The sequence below is a fragment of the Salvelinus fontinalis genome, chromosome 6 (assembly GCF_029448725.1).
Source record: "Salvelinus fontinalis isolate EN_2023a chromosome 6, ASM2944872v1, whole genome shotgun sequence".
Lineage (NCBI taxonomy): Eukaryota > Metazoa > Chordata > Actinopteri > Salmoniformes > Salmonidae > Salvelinus > Salvelinus fontinalis.
Window position 1 is genome coordinate 55813491 of NC_074670.1, and position 16687 is coordinate 55830177.

The 16687-nt window shown below is 45.1% G+C and overlaps 1 protein-coding gene across 2 annotated transcripts in view; it reads left to right on the forward strand.

Annotated features, from left to right (window-relative positions):
* LOC129858172 (phospholipid-transporting ATPase IA-like) overlaps window positions 1-16687 on the forward strand; it is a 216696-nt gene that overhangs the window by 50828 nt on the left and 149181 nt on the right. For both annotated transcript variants that reach the window (XM_055927193.1, XM_055927194.1), the window contains exon 2: window positions 4909-5029. In XM_055927193.1, coding sequence (XP_055783168.1) covers window positions 4909-5029 — 121 coding nt within the window. The remainder of the gene's footprint in view (window positions 1-4908; window positions 5030-16687) is intronic.

Sequence of the window (16687 nt, forward strand, 5' to 3'; positions counted from 1 at the left end):
TGCGATGCTAAAGTTTTGAAAAACGTATTTGTTATTCAAATGAAACGCCAAATGAATACTCGCCTTTGTGTAATGATTTAACTCCCACTGCTTGTGGGACATTTATTTTGAAGGCACGTATAAATATCAACTGAACTAAGACAGACGGTAACTGACAGGCTGACACACATGTCAGTTACAAATAGTAGCTAGCTAGAAATTGCTAAAAAATTAGTTGAAAAGGAAAGTAGACAATGAATGTAGGGTGTTCCAGCAAGAGTGGACATCGAAATATTTCTTTGAGGTATCAGGGAAAGCTGTGTGCAAAGAGAGCATCGCTGTCTTGAAAGACTACAACTTGTCCCGACACTTCCAGACGAAGCATGCAGAGAAATATAGGACTGTCTTCTGAGCAGAGGGCAAGTGCATCGATAGAGTTGCTTTCTCAGTTGCAAAAGCAGCAAGGACTTTTCACAAAACTGCATTCCGCAAACAACGGAATTGCGTGAACTAGCTATGTACTGTCCCACACAATTGCTAAGCAAGCAATTCACTGAGGGAGAATTCATTTAAAGAATGTTTAATTGACTCTGCAGCAATACCTTTCCTCTACAAGAAAGAGCTGTTTGAAAATATTTCCCTGTCAAAACTAACAGTGACACAGCATGTTGAGGACATCGCAGAGAATGTGGAACAACAGTTGAAAGACATTTCTCCTTGGCCTTGGATGAGAGCAGTGATGCATGTGACACGGCGCAGTTGTTGATATTCTTACGAGGCATAACCCCAGACTTTGAAATTACAGATGAGCTTGCTTCAGTACAGTCAATGAAGTACATAACCACAGGGAAATATGTATTGGAGGTTAATAAGTGTGTGGCAAAGCTGGGACTGAATTTTGAAAAGTTATCCAGTGTGACCACTGATGGGTGCCCAAACGTTGGCCTTTTTGAAAAGGATACAAGATCAAGTAGCTGAGCTGAACCCAGATCCGAAAATTATTTTCCTGCATTGCATTATTCATCAGGAGGTGCTCTGTAAATGTGTTCTGAAAATGAGCCATGTTGTGGATAGTTACTAAAGTGGTAAATTTCACAAGAACATATCTTTAAGCTACACGGAACTTTGTCTCACTGTTGGACGAGACAGTTGGGTCATGCAGATCTCCCCTACCACACAAACGTGAGATGGCTGAGTTTGGGGAAGATGCTTAAAAGAGTTTGTACAGTGGGGCAAAAAAGTATTTAGTCAGCCACCAATTGTGCAAGTTCTCCCACTTAAAAAGATGAGAGGCCTGTAATTTTCATCATAGGTACACTTCAAATATGACAGACAAAATAAAAATATAAAATCCAGAAAATCACATTGTAGGATTTTTAATGAATTTATTTGCAAATGATGGTGGAAAATAAGTATTTTTTTAAGATGCATATCTGTATTCCCAGTCATGTGAAATCCATAGATTAGGACCCAATGGATGTATTTTAATTGACTGATTTCCTTATATGAACTGTAACTCAGTAAAAAGTAAGAATTTGTTGCATGTTGCCTTTTATTTTTGTTCAGTATATTTATGTAGCTTTTTATTAAGCAAGGTGAAAATGCTGAGCCTAACGTTAGCTAGTTAGCTGCGGGGAGGATGTCATGTCATTTGATGAGTGGGTGAGTGGAACCACAATATTGTTTTTCGGTTCTACTGCTGGAGATGCAGGTGTCATTTGGTTAGCTTGCAAGAAATGTGAATCACTTTGCTAGGTAGCTATACTGAACTTGAACGACTGTTATCCACAGTCAGCATTAGGGCTGTTCCCGACGAAAACAAATGTTCGTCGACAGTTGACGGTTCTTTCAACCAATGGCTTGTTAGACATTTTTTTATGTGTACTTTTCCATATATAGACACCCTGTGTTTTAATCAAATCAACTCTATGCATTGAGCTTGTCTGATACTTTAAGCTTACTGTTTGAAATAAGACACAAATGACTTACATGGGTGCCAGAGATCTAGATAACCAGAAGAAAAAAAAATTATCCTGACCCAACCATTCTCCTCTCCTGCTGGCTTTTGCAGATTCTGGCATTACTCTCCTGAAGTTGCCGGTGATTCTTGGAACAGTTTAATGTAATTTATATTAACGTCAATCTCAAATCATTGTCATGAGGTTAATAAAAATAATAAATACATATCCTATAAATCACATTGGCTACGTATTGGCCGGTCTGCAACGAACTTGAAACTTTATCAACTGTAAACTTGGGTTTGGCAGAAGCTTGTGCTAGTGAATTTGCAACATTGTATAAAATATTCTGGGCTGTCAGTTTCCTGCGCCAGTGAGCTCAGGACAGACACAGCTGTTGTCATTTTGCGCAAGGGATACGAAGCGGTGCTTGACCTGGGCAGGAGCTTACCGGAGCTGAGTACCGGGATCTCAAATGTTCTACTTCATGAGCTCCTGTTCAGTTTATAGATTAGCTCAAAAGTATTGTAGAGCTCCTGCACCTAGATATAAACATTAAAAGCACCCAAAATGAGTAACTGAACTTATTTCAGTCTAGGTCAAGCACTGATAAGAAGTAATCAGGTAGGCGTATTGTATGACGTTTCCACTGGATCAGAGCATGACATTTTTCCCTTTCATGCTGAGTAATTATCGGAAGGGAGAGACCTGGAAACATTTTTCAAATACATTGAGGAACTATTGTCATTCTCAATGGATGTAAAAACAGGATCAGCCCTTAAAGAGATGGGTGGGGTTAAAGCTTAAGAGAGTGTGAACTATGCTGAATGTTTGTAGACGAAGAAGGGCTCTCCAGTAGTAGTACCAAAACATTCAATGGCCATTTTCTCAAAAGTGAGTTTACAAGTTTTGCAACTTTCAAAGCAGAAATACTTTCCCATTGTTCCTCAACTGAAATACCATTTTCTAGCTCTGAGTCTCTATTTTCATCCAATGTAAAAAAACGGTCACGGTCACGTAAATCATTCTATGAAAGTTTAAACACGTGGAAATGACCGTATCTAAGTGGTCGAGTGTGAGAAAATGTATGAAAAGGCATCATTCTTCCTGGCGGTTTATATGAACTGATTTTTACACGATTCCATGTTGCTAAAACGCTGTAAGTTCCACTTTAAACAGCCTAGTACTCGATTAGGGGATCTAGGCTTTTTCACAGCTCAAGAATGCGATGCTAGGGAGTGTAGGCTAGTCATGTCTGATTTTAAAATAAATGCAATGAGGGTAGAAGTAGGCTAGTCGAGACTCCTCAAATGAACCTGGTATTTAAGCATTGGAGCCAATGATTTGCCTATTTCTCAAATTGTACACTTGGTTGACAGTGAAACGCTTAACATCCTGCTTAAAAAGCGTAGAATTGTGTGATTCTAGCATAAATGATTACGTGCGTTTAGAGAATAGAATGAAGTCAGTAGCTGACACATCCATGTTTGTGTATTTGCTTAGTATAAGTCCCTACTGTCTTGACGTGGCCCTTTCTGGGTATAGATAGTGGCCTCCCCCTCTCTCTCACTCTCTCCTACACCCAGGTTCTGTTATCTCAGGTCGTAAATTCCTGGCGGAGACTTTCTCCCCCTGGCCATGCAGAAAGAGAGACACATAGAGAGAACAAAGGATTTCACATGGCAAACTCCTTAATCGGCATAATGAGAATATGAAACAAAATGTCCACTTGTGAGGAGGTGGGAATGGTCCGTGGACACTTACAGGATGGGTATGACAAATGTGTTTTCATTTGGTGATCTCAGAGAGATCAGGAAACACACAACTATATCTCTGAATGTGTACATTTTTCAATTATGGGGTTAGCATCTAATTCTTGTATAAAAGGAATGAGTAAAGATGAAATAATGTATTGTGATGTTAAATCTTTAATGTGAGAGAATTGCATTCCCTTTAAAGTTTAAGTCATTGGCCCGCCCCCGTGAGCACAGACATGATCAGACGCCTTTTCTACTGTTACGAATAAAACCCGCTCCTGAGGAAATCCTCTTCAGACAACAAAAACCTCAGTGTAAACTAAGGTTGCAATGGTTGTTCAATTCCTAACCATACCACGTGGAGCATTGGCTACACGGCGGGAAATGGTTCAACTGAGACTATCGATCCCGACACTACCCAGTGGTGTCTGTGCTTGGTCTCAGTCCCTACCCAGTGGTGTCTGTGCTTGGTCTCAGTCCCTACCCAGTGGTGTCTGTGCTTGGTCTCAGTCCCTACCCAGTGGTGTCTGTGCTTGGTCTCAGTCCCTACCCAGTGGTGTCTGTGCTTGGTCTCAGTCCCTACCCAGTGGTGTCTGTGCTTGGTCTCAGTCCCTACCCAGTGGTGTCTGTGCTTGGTCTCAGGAGAAGCCAGTTAAAGGGGTACCAGGCACCCTGAAGGGACATTGTGTAAAAGGCATTTTATCTAGTCGTGCACACACACACACACACACACACACACACACACACACACACACACACACACACACACACACACACACACACACAGTGCCACCTGAACCCTGCAGAATGGATGACCCTGAGACACAGATTTGCCTTCGACTCTGCCATCTGCTCTAAGAAAACCATGCCTGGACCAACCTTGTCATACTTTTTTTTCCTTCTGTGACCTTGTCCAAAAGTTCTCAGTGCCTTTCTTTGAGTCAACCTCAAATTTTCATCTAAATGGCCCCTTTTTAGCTTTGGTTCTATTCAGCACAGAGAAGTGCTATTAACAAAATCTATGCAAAGTACTGACTTTTGTGCCTTTTTTATACTACGTCACACATTGCAAATACTCTGACTAGAAGGTGATTCTATTAAACGGATGAAGCTATCTGGGAAAATCTGGTGCTGAAAAGACAATTTTGTACATGTATGCAATGACTTTTGAAAATCTGTTTTTAATGCGTTTTATTTTTCCGTTCTTCCCTCAGGGTACGAAAAGACAGAGGACACGGCAACCTCCGCAAAGACCTCCTTAGCTGACCAAGAAGATGCACGACTGATTTTCCTCAATCAGCCACAGTTCACCAAGTTCTGCAGCAATCACGTCAGGTAAGATGTCTGTTCATTGGTTGGCCTATCATCCTCTTTGCTTGCATAACGTTGAAAGACTAATTGTGGCGATACAATTTCCCACAGATTCCCTCTCTCTCGCAAAGATTGCATTGCACCTGTACTAACATTACTGTACCTCAATTCCGGCTTGCAAAGTTTGCATTTCCTTCTCATTTACCTTCTCAAAGTATTGCCATACAAGACCGCTTCTGTAGCTTGCCTTTCTCTGACATTTTTCCAAAGTGAACCACGATGACGTAGTGGTGGAGAGTTGACTCCAAATAATTGATTCTTCGACTCTTTGAACTTTGACTCCTGATGTCAACTCCCATTTCTGAGTGTCAAGATTCGATTTAGCTAGGACTCGCCTCCTAAGAGTCAGTATTTTTGGAATGGAGGAGACTGATTAGTTGTCGTACTTCCGAGAACACAATCACTCGCATCTTGCATAGCAAGCTAGTGAGGGACGGCAATCAAATGCTGTATCTTGTCTCAACTTCAGTAAAGTAGGGAATATCATGAATGAATAGGCAAATATATTCTACACGCAACAGACCAAAGGCTGAACACACACTTGCATCATTAGCGAAGAGCAAGAGCAGGCGAGCCAGCGCAAGGGAGGGAGAGAGGAGGAGGAGGCAGAAAGATATATTTTTTGGGTAATTTGTATGTCGCAATGTCTTGTCTTTCATGCCTTGCAAATTCACCACAGTAGCCTAAAGTTTGCCTTTTCCTCACTGGTTAGATTTAAATGACACAACTTTCGCCATGTCTTTACAACCTATCATCAAGTTAGGCTATAACACGGAAAATAATGTTTTGTGATTTCTGCACCCCCCACAAAACATGGATTTATGGATTTTTCTTAACTTTAAGGATCCCAACTTAGTTTTAACATCTTAAATGTTCAAACCCCTACTAGAGAACAACTAGAGTTACTTACAGTATGTTACTCATCTCCTGCTAAATATAACATGACTCTGGATGTTTCATACATTTCCTCACACAATTCTCCAGTGCTGACCGGCGAGAAGAGCAATTCAAGTACGGATGCATTTTATATTGTCAGATATTTGCTTGATATGATGGATGATAAAACGTCTATTCCGTTTGGTGCATGAAGCTCCATCTAGGGCCAATATTGTGTCATTTATTAACTAGCCAGCCTGCGTAGAACCCGACGAGAAACCTGATTTGAATACTAAAACTATAAGGTCAGGAGAGACAAATCGTGTGGCATTGTCAAGTTGTCAGGACTTATTTTTTTGTGTATTGGGTATTGGGCCTCAAAGGTAGCAAGAGGCCTTTGGGTCTCCGGGTTATTTTGTTCCACTGTATATCATTACCAGATGAAGTCACACTGCAGTTCTTCACGTTCTCTTTCTCTCGCTCTCGCGCTTTCTCTCTCTTTCTCTCTCTTTCTTGTGCTTTCTCTCTCGCGCTTTCTCTCTCGCGCTTTCTCTCTCGCGCTTTCTCTCTCGCGCTTTCTCTCTCGCGCTTTCTCTCTCGCGCTTTCTCTCTCGCGCTTTCTCTCTCGCGCTTTCTCTCTCGCGCTTTCTCTCTCGCGCTTTCTTTCTCGCGCTTTCTTTCTCGCGCTTTCTTTCTCGCGCTTTCTCTCTCTCGCTTTCTCTCTCTCGCTCTCTCGCTTTTTCTCTCGCTCTCTCGCTTTCTCTCTCGCTCGCTTTCTCTCTCTCGCTCGCTTTCTCTCTCTCGCTCGCTTTCTCTCTCTCGCTCGCTTTCTCTCTCTCGCTCGCTTTCTCTCTCTTGCTCGCTTTCTCTCTCTCGCTCGCTTTCTCTCTCTCGCTCGCTTTCTCTCTCTCGCTCGCTTTCTCTCTCTCGCTCGCTTTCTCTCTCTCGCTCGCTTTCTCTCTCTCGCTCGCTCGCTTTCTCTCTCTCGCTCGCTCGCTTTCTCTCTCTCGCTCGCTCGCTTTCTCTCTCTCGCTCGCTCGCTTTCTCTCTCTCGCTCGCTCGCTTACTCTCGCTCGCTCGCTTTCTCTCTCTCGCTCGCTCGCTTTCTCTCTCTCGCTCGCTCGCTTTCTCTCGCTCGCTCGCTTTCTCTCTCTCGCTCTCTCGCTTTCTCTCTCTCGCTCGCTCGCTTTCTCTCTCGCTCTCTCGCTTTCTCTCTCTCGCTCTCTCGCTTTCTCTCTCTCGCTCTCTCGCTTTCTCTCTCTCGCTCTCTCGCTTTCTCTCTCTCGCTCTCTCGCTTTCTCTCTCTCGCTCTCTCGCTTTCTCTCTCTCGCTCTCTCGCTTTCTCTCTCTCGCTCTCTCGCTTTCGCTCTCTAGCTTTCGCTCTCTCGCTCTCTCTCTCTCGCTCTCTCGCTTTCTCTCTCTCGCTCTCTCGCTTTCTCTCTCTCGCTCTCTCGCTTTCTCTCTCTCGCTCTCTCGCTTTCTCTCTCTCGCTCTCTCGCTTTCTCTCTCTCGCTCTCTCGCTTTCTCTCTCTCGCTCTCTCGCTTTCTCTCTCTCGCTCTCTCGCTTTCTCTCTCTCGCTCTCTCGCTTTCTCTCTCTCGCTCTCTCGCTTTCTCTCAATTCAATTCAAGGGGCTTTATTGGCATGGGAAACATGTGTTAACATTGCCAAAGCAAGTGAGGTAGATATTATACAAAAGTGAAATAAACAATACAAATTAACAGTAAGCATTACACATACAGAAGTTTCAAAACAATAAAGACATTACAAATGTTATATTATATATATACAGTGTTGTAACAATGTACAAATGGTTAAAGCACACAAGTTAAAATAAATAAGCATAAATATGGGTTGTATTTACAATGGTGTTTGTTCTTCACTGGTTGCCCTTTTCTTGTGGCAACAGGTCACAAATCTTGCTGCTGTGATGGCACACTGTGGAATTTCTCCCAGTAGATATGGGAGTTTATCAAAATTGGATTTGTTTTCAAATTCTTTGTGGATCTGTGTAATCTGAGGGAAATATGTCTCTCTAATATGGTCATACATTGGGCAGGAGGTTAGGAAGTGCAGCTCAGTTTCCACCTCATTTTGTGGGCAGTGTGCACATAGCCTGTCTTCTCTTGAGAGCCATGTCTGCCTACGGCGGCCTTTCTCAATAGCAAGGCTATGCTCACTGAGTCTGTACATAGTCAAAGCTTTCCTTAAGTTTGGGTCAGTCACAGTGGTCAGGTATTCTGCCACTGTGTACTCTCTGTTTAGGGCCAAATAGCATTCTAGTTTGCTCTGTTTCTTTGTTAATTCTTTCCAATGTGTCAAGTAATTATCTTTTTGTTTTCTCATGATTTGGTTGGGTCTAATTGTGCTGTTGTCCTGGGGCTCTGTCGGGTGTGTTTGTGTTTGTGAACAGAGCCCTAGGACCAGCTTGCTTAGGGGACTCTTCTCCAGGTTCATCTCTCTGTAGGTGATGGCTTTGTTATGGAAGGTTTGGGAATCGCTTCCTTTTAGGTGGTTGTAGAATTTAACGTCTCTTTTCTGGATTTTGATAATTAGTGGGTATCGGCCTAATTCTGCTCTGCATGCATTATTTGGTGTTCTACGTTGTACACGGAGGATATTTTTGCAGAATTCTGCATGCAGAGTCTCAATTTGGTGTTTGTCCCATTTTGTGAAATCTTGGTTGGTGAGCGGACCCCAGACCTCACAACCATAAAGGGCAATGGGCTCTATGACTGATTCAAGTATTTTTAGCCAGATCCTAATTGGTATGTTGAAATTTATGTTCCTTTTGATGGCATAGAAGGCCCTTCTTGCCTTGTCTCTCAGATCGTTCACAGCTTTGTGGAAGTTACCTGTGGTGCTGATGTTTAGGCCGAGGTATGTATAGTTTTTTGTGTGCTCTAGGGCAACGGTGTCTAAATGGAATTTGTTGTCCTGGTGACTGGACCTTTTTTGGAACACCATTATTTTGGTCTTACTGAGATTTACTGTCAGGGCCCAGGTCTGACAGAATCTGTGCAGAAGATCTAGGTGCTGCTGTAGGCCCTCCTTGGTTGGTGACAGAAGCACCAGATCATCAGCAAACAGTAGACATTTGACTTCGGATTCTAGTAGGGTGAGACTGGGTGCTGCAGACTGTTCTAGTGCCCACGCCAATTCGTTGATATATATGTTGAAGAGGGTGGGGCTTAAGCTGCATCCCTGTCTCACCCCACGACCCTGTGTGAAGAAATGTGTTTTTTTTGCCAATTTTAACCGCACACTTGTTGTTTGTGTACATGGATTTTATAATGTCGTATGTTTTACCCCCAACACCACTTTCCATCAATTTGTATAGCAGACCCTCATGCCAAATTGAGTCGAAGGCTTTTTTGAAATCAACAAAGCATGAGAAGACTTTGCCTTTGTTTTGGTTTGTTTGGTTGTCAATTAGGGTGTGTAGGGTGAATACATGGTCTGTTGTATGGTAATTTGGTAAAAAGCCAATTTGACATTTGCTCAGTACATTGTTTTCATTGAGGAAATGTACGAGTGTGCTGTTAATGATAATGCAGAGGATTTTCCCAAGGTTACTGTTGACGCATATTCCACGGTAGTTATTGGGGTCAAATTTGTCTCCACTTTTGTGGATTGGGGTGATCAGTCCTTGGTTCCAAATATTGGGGAAGATGCCAGAGCTAAGGACGATGTTAAAGAGTTTTAGTATAGCCAATTGGAAATTGTTGTCTGTATATTTGATCATTTCATTAAGGATACCATCGACACCACAGGCCTTTTTGGGTTGGAGGGTTTTTATTTTGTCCTGTAACTCATTCAAGGTAATTGGAGAATCCAGTGGGTTCTGGTAGTCTTTAATAGTTGATTCTAGGATTTGTATTTGATCATGTATATGTTTTTGCTCTTTATTCTTTGTTATCGAGCCAAAAAGATTGGAGAAGTGGTTTACCCATACATCTCCATTTTGGATAGATAATTCTTTGTGTTGTTTAGTGTTTTCCAATTTTCCCAGAATTGGTTAGAGTCTATGGAGTCTTCAATTACATTGAGCTGATTTCTGACGTGCTGTTCCTTCTTTTTCCGTAGTGTATTTCTGTATTGTTTTAGTGATTCACCATAGTGAAGGCGTAGACTCAGGTTTTCCGGGTCTCTATGTTTTTGGTTGGACAGGTTTCTCAATTTATTTCTTAGATTTTTGCATTCTTTATCAAACCATTTGTCATTGTTGTTCATTTTCTTCGGTTTTCTATTTGAGATTTTTAGATTTGATAGGGAAGCTGAGAGGTCAAATATACTGTTAAGATTTTCTACTGCCAAGTTTACACCTTCACTATTGCAGTGGAACATTTTACCCAGGAAGTTGTCTAAAAGGGATTGAATTTGCTGTTGCCTAATTGTTTTTTGGTAGGTTTCCAAACTGCATTCCTTCCATCTATAGCATTTCTTAATGTTATTCAGTTCCTTTGGCTTTGATGCCTCATGATTGAGTATTGCTCTGTTCAAGTAGACTGTGATTTTGCTGTGGTCTGATAGGGGTGTCAGTGGGCTGACTGTGAATGCTCTGAGAGACTCTGGGTTGAGGTCAGTGATAAAGTAGTCTACAGTGCTACTGCCAAGAGATGAGCTATAGGTGAACCTACCATAGGAGTCCCCTCGAAGCCTACCATTGACTATGTACATACCCAGCGTGCGACAGAGCTGCAGGAGTTGTGACCCGTTTTTGTTGGTTATGTTGTCATAGTTGTGCCTAGGGGGGAATCTCGCTTTCTCCCTCTTTCTCTCTCTCTCTTTCTCTCTCTCTCTCTCTCTCTCGCTTTCTCTCGCTTGCTTTCTCTCGCTTGCTTTCTCTCTCTCGCTTTCTCTCTCTCGCTTTCGCTCTCTCTCGCTTTCGCTCTCTCTCGCTTTCTCGCTTTCTCGCTCTCTCTCGCTTTCTCGCTCTCTCTCGCTTTCTCGCTCTCTCTCGCTTTCTCGCTCTCTCTCGCTTTCTCGCTCTCTCTCGCTTTCTCGCTCTCTCTCTCTCTCTCGCTCTCTCTCTCGCTCTCTCTCTCTCGCTCTCTCTCTCTCTCTCTCTCTCTCTCTCTCTCTCTCTCTCTCTCTCTCTCTCTCTCTCTCTCTCTCTCTCTCTCTCTCTCTCTCTCTCTCTCTCTCTCTCTCTCTCTCTCTCTCTCTCTCTCTCTCTCTCTCTCTCTCTCTCTCTCTCTCTCTCTCTCTCTCTCTCTCTCTCTCTCTCTCTCTCTCTCTCAGTGCATGCTGGGTGTTTTTGGAGTTTGAGTGTTTGGTGTGGAGGGCTCTATCCTAACTAACTTTCTTGATTATTTTCTTAAATGTTATTTTCTATGGTGGAGGGTTAATGCAAGTTTTGTTTTAGCGGTATCCAAAGTTTTTTTTCAAAGTTAGGGTGGAAGAGGACAGAGTAACTTTCCTGGGGTTTGGAAGGTGTGTTGTGCGCGATGGCTTCTCAGCCTAGCGCGGAGGAGACGCTGTCTATACAGCATGGATTCAGGTGTGTTCCTGAGAACGGAGTTAAGGTGGAGGAGTTTCTGCTCGCGGTCGGTGAACAGGTAGGAGCTGAGTTTATACATTCTGCTTCTAGAATGAACAAAGCTGTGGTTGTGTTCATGAAAAGGGCTAATTTGGTTGGTAGGCTAATTGCTAGCGGAATATTTGTAAGGGATGTGTTGGTGTCAATTTCACCTCTCTCTACCCCTTCGACAAGAGTTGTAGTGGCAAATTTGCCTCCGTTTATTACGGATGATCAAATTAGGAAAGAGCTGAGTCGTTTTGGTAAGTTTGCTAGCGGTTTCCGTGTACTGTCAGCAGGATTTCAGGCAGATGCCGTTAAACACGTTGTTTCATTCCGGAGGCAAGTGTTTATGTTTCTGAACAACAACGAGCAACAGCTAAATGTGCATTTTAAAGTGAGGCATGGGGAGGGGCTCTATGCAGGTTTTGCCAGCACAGATAGTCTACGGTGTTTTGAATGTGGGGATTTGGGGCACAAGAGTTTTGCGTGCCCACACAAAGGCCATAAACAAGGTGAGGGTACAGGCGCCAGTGGGGGAAATCGAGGTCAAAGTGCAGGGGGTAAGGAGATGCAGACAGCAGAGGCTGGGCCTAGTCAGGCTAGAGATGGTGGGATAGTGGAGGCTGGGTCTAGTCAGGCTAGAGATGGTGGGGAAGCAGAGGCAGGGTCTAGTCAGGCTAGAGATGGTGGGGTAGCTGAGGCTGGGCCTAGTTATGCTATGGAGGGTGGTGTAAAGGGTGCTGGGTCTAGGCAGGATATGGATGGTGGTATAGCAGAGGCTGAGTCTAGTCAGGCTATGGATGGTGGGGTAGCTGAGGCTGGCCCTAGTTATGCTATGGAGGGTGGTGTAGATGATGCTGGGCCTAGTCATGCTATGGAGGGTGGTGTAGATGATACTGGGTCTAGGCAGGTTATTCTCGTGGATGAGGAGAGTATAGTGGGGAAGTGTAAGAGATTAGGGGGGGAGGAGGAGGGTGTCAAGCGGAAAAGGAAAAAGGGTGTGGACAAAGGCACCATGGAAATGTTGCCTGTTGCTGTGGGTGAGGCCCTAACCAGAGAGAAAGGGTTACCTTCAGACACTGTTTAAATGGTTCATTTCTTTCTGACACTGGGGCTTTTTGAGCTTTGCTATTGGTCTATTTCTCTGCTGGCTTTTCTCCCACTTCTTATGGAGACTCTTCGGGTAGGCTCGCTCAATATAAATGGCGCCAGAGATGCGGGAAAGAGGAGTGTGTTGGGTGAATATGTAAAACAAAAAAAAGTACATGTGTTGTTTCTGCAGGAGACGCATAGTGATGTGGTGAATGAAGTTGATTGGGGGCTCTGGTGGAAAGGGGCAAGTGTGTTGAGCCATGGGACAAATCTTAGTGCAGGGGTGGCAGTCCTTTTTGCACCGGGTCTGTCTGTAAAAATTTGCTCCTCAAAGGAGGTGTGTAAGGGCAGGTTGCTTGTTGTTAAAGCAGAAATTAACAGCATGGGTTTTGTTTTTATAAATGTGTATGCGCCTAACACAGGGAGAGAAAGAGGGGTTCTATTTGGGAGTCTTAGACAGGAACTCTCACAAGTAGCGCCTGAGGAGATGCTGGTGATCGGAGGTGACTGGAACTGTACAATGGATTTTACAACAGATAGAAATGGGGAAGAGCCTCATTCAGTGTCAGTGGGGGTGTTAAGGGACATCATTAATCAGTTTGACCTAGTGGATGTTTGGAGAACTAAACATCCAAACACAAGACAGTATACATGGGTGAAGGTTTTTGGGGCTAGGGTGAGTGCAGCCCGACTTGATAGGTTTTACATGTCCAGGAATCAGAGCAATAGGCTGCTGGGCGCTACCATTCTCCCGGTGGGGTTTTCGGATCATCACATAACCATGGCTCGGCTGTCTATTTCACCAGGGCCCCGGCAGGCATCTTACTGGAAGTTCAATGTAAAGCTCTTACAAGATGCCATTTTTTGCTCAGGTTTCCAGACTTTTTGGGAAAGGTGGGGGCAGCGAAGAGAGGAGTATGAGTCTCTGGGTCAATGGTGGGATGTGGGGAAAGTGCAAATTCGGCTTTTCTGTCAACAGTACACAGCTCTCTCATCCTCAGAGGCTAGGAGAGTATTGGGGGAACTAGAGCGGTGTATTAGTGAGATGGAGGTAGAGATGGTGGGGCAAGGCAATGTAGGCCTCCAGGCTAATTTAGCCGAATTACGTAGGGACCTGGGCAGTTTTTTCCAGGTTAAAGCAAAGGGAGCACTTGTAAGAGCTAGGTTCTCCATGCTCAAGGAGATGGATGCTCCCAGCTCCTTCTTCTTTGGTTTGGAAAGACAGAGCAGTGAAGCCAAGGGTATGCATTGTTTACGGCTCTCTGATGGGCGGGTGACCTCTGTGGTGGGGGAGATGCGGGAGCGGACTGTGGAGTTTTGTACTGAATTGTATAGGGCAGAAATGTGTGATCCTATGTGTGCTCAGGTCTTGTTCGCAGGACTCCCTAAGCTCTCTCGGGCACAGAGGGATGAAATGGACATTCCTCTGTTGTCACATGAACTGGCAGAGGCCGTAACCCAGATGTCCCCCGGTCGTGCACCGGGGGTCGATGGACTTCCAGTGGAGTTTTACAAAAAATTCTGGGGAATAATTGGACAGGACTTCTTTTGCGTCTTGCGTGAGTGCATCGGGGTAGGAGAGTTGCCGATGAGCTGCCGTCGGGCGGCTCTGACTCTCCTGCCCAAAAAAGGGGACTTGTGTGAACTTAAGAACTGGAGGCCTGTGGCATTACTCTGTGCGGACTACAAGATTTTTGCCAAGGTCCTCTCTAACAGACTGAAGTCCCATCTGGACTCTATAATACACAAGGACCAGACATATTGTGTACCGGGACGCTCAATCACGGACAACTTGTTCTTGATTAGGGACATGTTGGACTTGTCGAGAGGTTCTAATGTGAATTTTGGACTGGTCTCTTTAGATCAAGAGAAGGCCTTTGATAGAGTGGATCATGAGTATCTGTTTAATGTGATGTCTGTGTTTGGTTTTGGGAAGAGTTTTGTGACCTGTGTGAAGCTGTTGTATGCTGGGGCGTCATGTATGGTTAAGGTGGGAGGGGGGCTCAGTAGGCCAGTCTGGGTGAGACGGGGCATTAGACAAGGATGCCCTCTATCTGGGCAGCTATACACACTAGCCATTGAGCCTTTTTTAGGACTGCTACGCAGGAGATTGCAGGGAGTGTGCTGGACAGGCATGGGTGTGGTGACAGGAATAGCAGTCTCAGCATATGCAGACGATGTTTCTGTGATGGTCAGGGATGGGCAAGATATGCAGGAACTAGAGACCAGTCTGAAGGTGTACGAGGGAGCTTCATCAGCTAAGGTAAACTGGGGAAAGAGCAAAGCTCTGTTATGTGGGGAATGGGGGGATAGGGCTCCTCCTCTGCTTCCAGGGGGTTTGCAGTGGGGTTGTGAAGGGCTTAAAGTGTTGGGGGTGTACCTGGGCTCGGAGAGGTGGGTCAGGAAGAACTGGGAGGGGCTGTCACAGGCAGTGGTGTCAAGACTGGCCAGGTGGAGGTGGCTCCTATCCCAAGTGTCATATAGAGGGAGGGTGCTGATAATTAACAACCTGGTGGCATCTTCCTTGTGGCATAAACTGGCTGTCCTCAACCCCCCCGCCGGTCTGCTTGCAGACCTGCAACGCAAGCTGGTGGACTTCTTTTGGTCGGGCCATCACTGGCTGAAGGCAGCAGTGTTGTACATGACCGTCCACGAAGGAGGACAGGGCCTGGTGGAACTGGAGAGCAGGATGGCTGCTTTCCGGCTAAAGGCGGCGCAGAGACTGCTGTACCATACTGATGTTGGCTGGAGGGAACCAGCATGCGCACTGCTGAGGAGAGCTGGCGGATTAGGGTTGGACCGGCAGCTGTTCCTCATGAAGCTGGAGAGGCTGAGTACAGCAGGTCTCTCAGAGTTTTACTCTGCGGTGCTGAGGACCTGGCAGCTATTAAGGCCCACACGAGAAGGGGGTGTGGAGCCTGGGCAGTGGGTGTGGGAGGAGCCTATTTTCCACAACCCAGCCATCCCTTTGAGATCGGTTCAGTCTGCCACCCTGCAGAGGCAACTGATGGCAGGGGGTGTACAAAGGCTAGGTGACCTGAGAATGCTGGGAGAGGAGGGGTGGAAAACGCCGGAGGTCTTGGCTCAACAAACAGGAATAACGTCTCTTAGGCTGCTGGAGAGATTCCTGGAGGAGGTCCAGGAGGCACTGTCTGAGCAGGTAAGGGGGGTGTTTGAGAGGCCAAAGGGAGAGGGGCCACCAACGTTTCCGCCACTGCAGGTGACGGCAGAGACTGGGGACTGGCAAGGGGGTCTGGAGGACTTGTTAGATTTTAACACTCCGAGCCTGGGGGAGTTTGAGGGGGTGGGAGGTAAAGCCCTCTACAACCTCTGCGTTAAGGTTAGGAACATTAGAAGCCTAACAGGAGTGAAGGCACATCAGTGGCAGGGGGTATGTGGGGTGGAGAGTATGGTGGGTTTTAGATGGAGGGCGCTCTACAAACCCCCAGTACCAAAGAGGTCAGGGGACCTACAGTGGAGGGTTCTTCATGGAGCCCTGGCCACTAACAGCTGGTTGGCACGGGTTGATCCGGGAATTGGGCAGGGGTGTCCTTTCTGTCAAATGAAAGAAACTGTGATTCATGTGTTTTCTGTGTGCACCAGGTTAATGCCATTAATGTCTCAGTTGGAATGTCTGTGTGAGAGATTGGGGGTGGTTTTTGCTGTTGGGATGTTTATAATGGGATACAGGTATTCGAGTAAGGAGAAAGCGAAATGTGTGTTGTTGAATTTTCTGTTTGCTCAGGCAAAGTTAGCTATTTGGCTAACAAGGAGAAACAGGGTCAAAGGTGGGGGGATAACAGACTCTTTACTACTGTTTAATGGGATGGTCTCTGCGCGCCTTAGGGTTGAGTTTGAGTTCTATAAAATGATAAAATGTGTGGAGATGTTTGAGGAGATATGGTGTGTTGGGGGGGCTGTCTGTACAGCTGGGGAAGATGTTCTGGATATACGGTTGTAGGAGAGGGTATTGTTTTTGTGTATGGTGATTTGTATCATGTGGTAGATAGAAAGGTGAGTATGGTACATGTATGCAGTACAGGCTATATTTAGTTTTTTTATTTTAGGGGGGGGGGGGGGGGGATTGGCGGTTTTGAAATGAAATGAAATGAGAATGTTTCAATAAAGAAA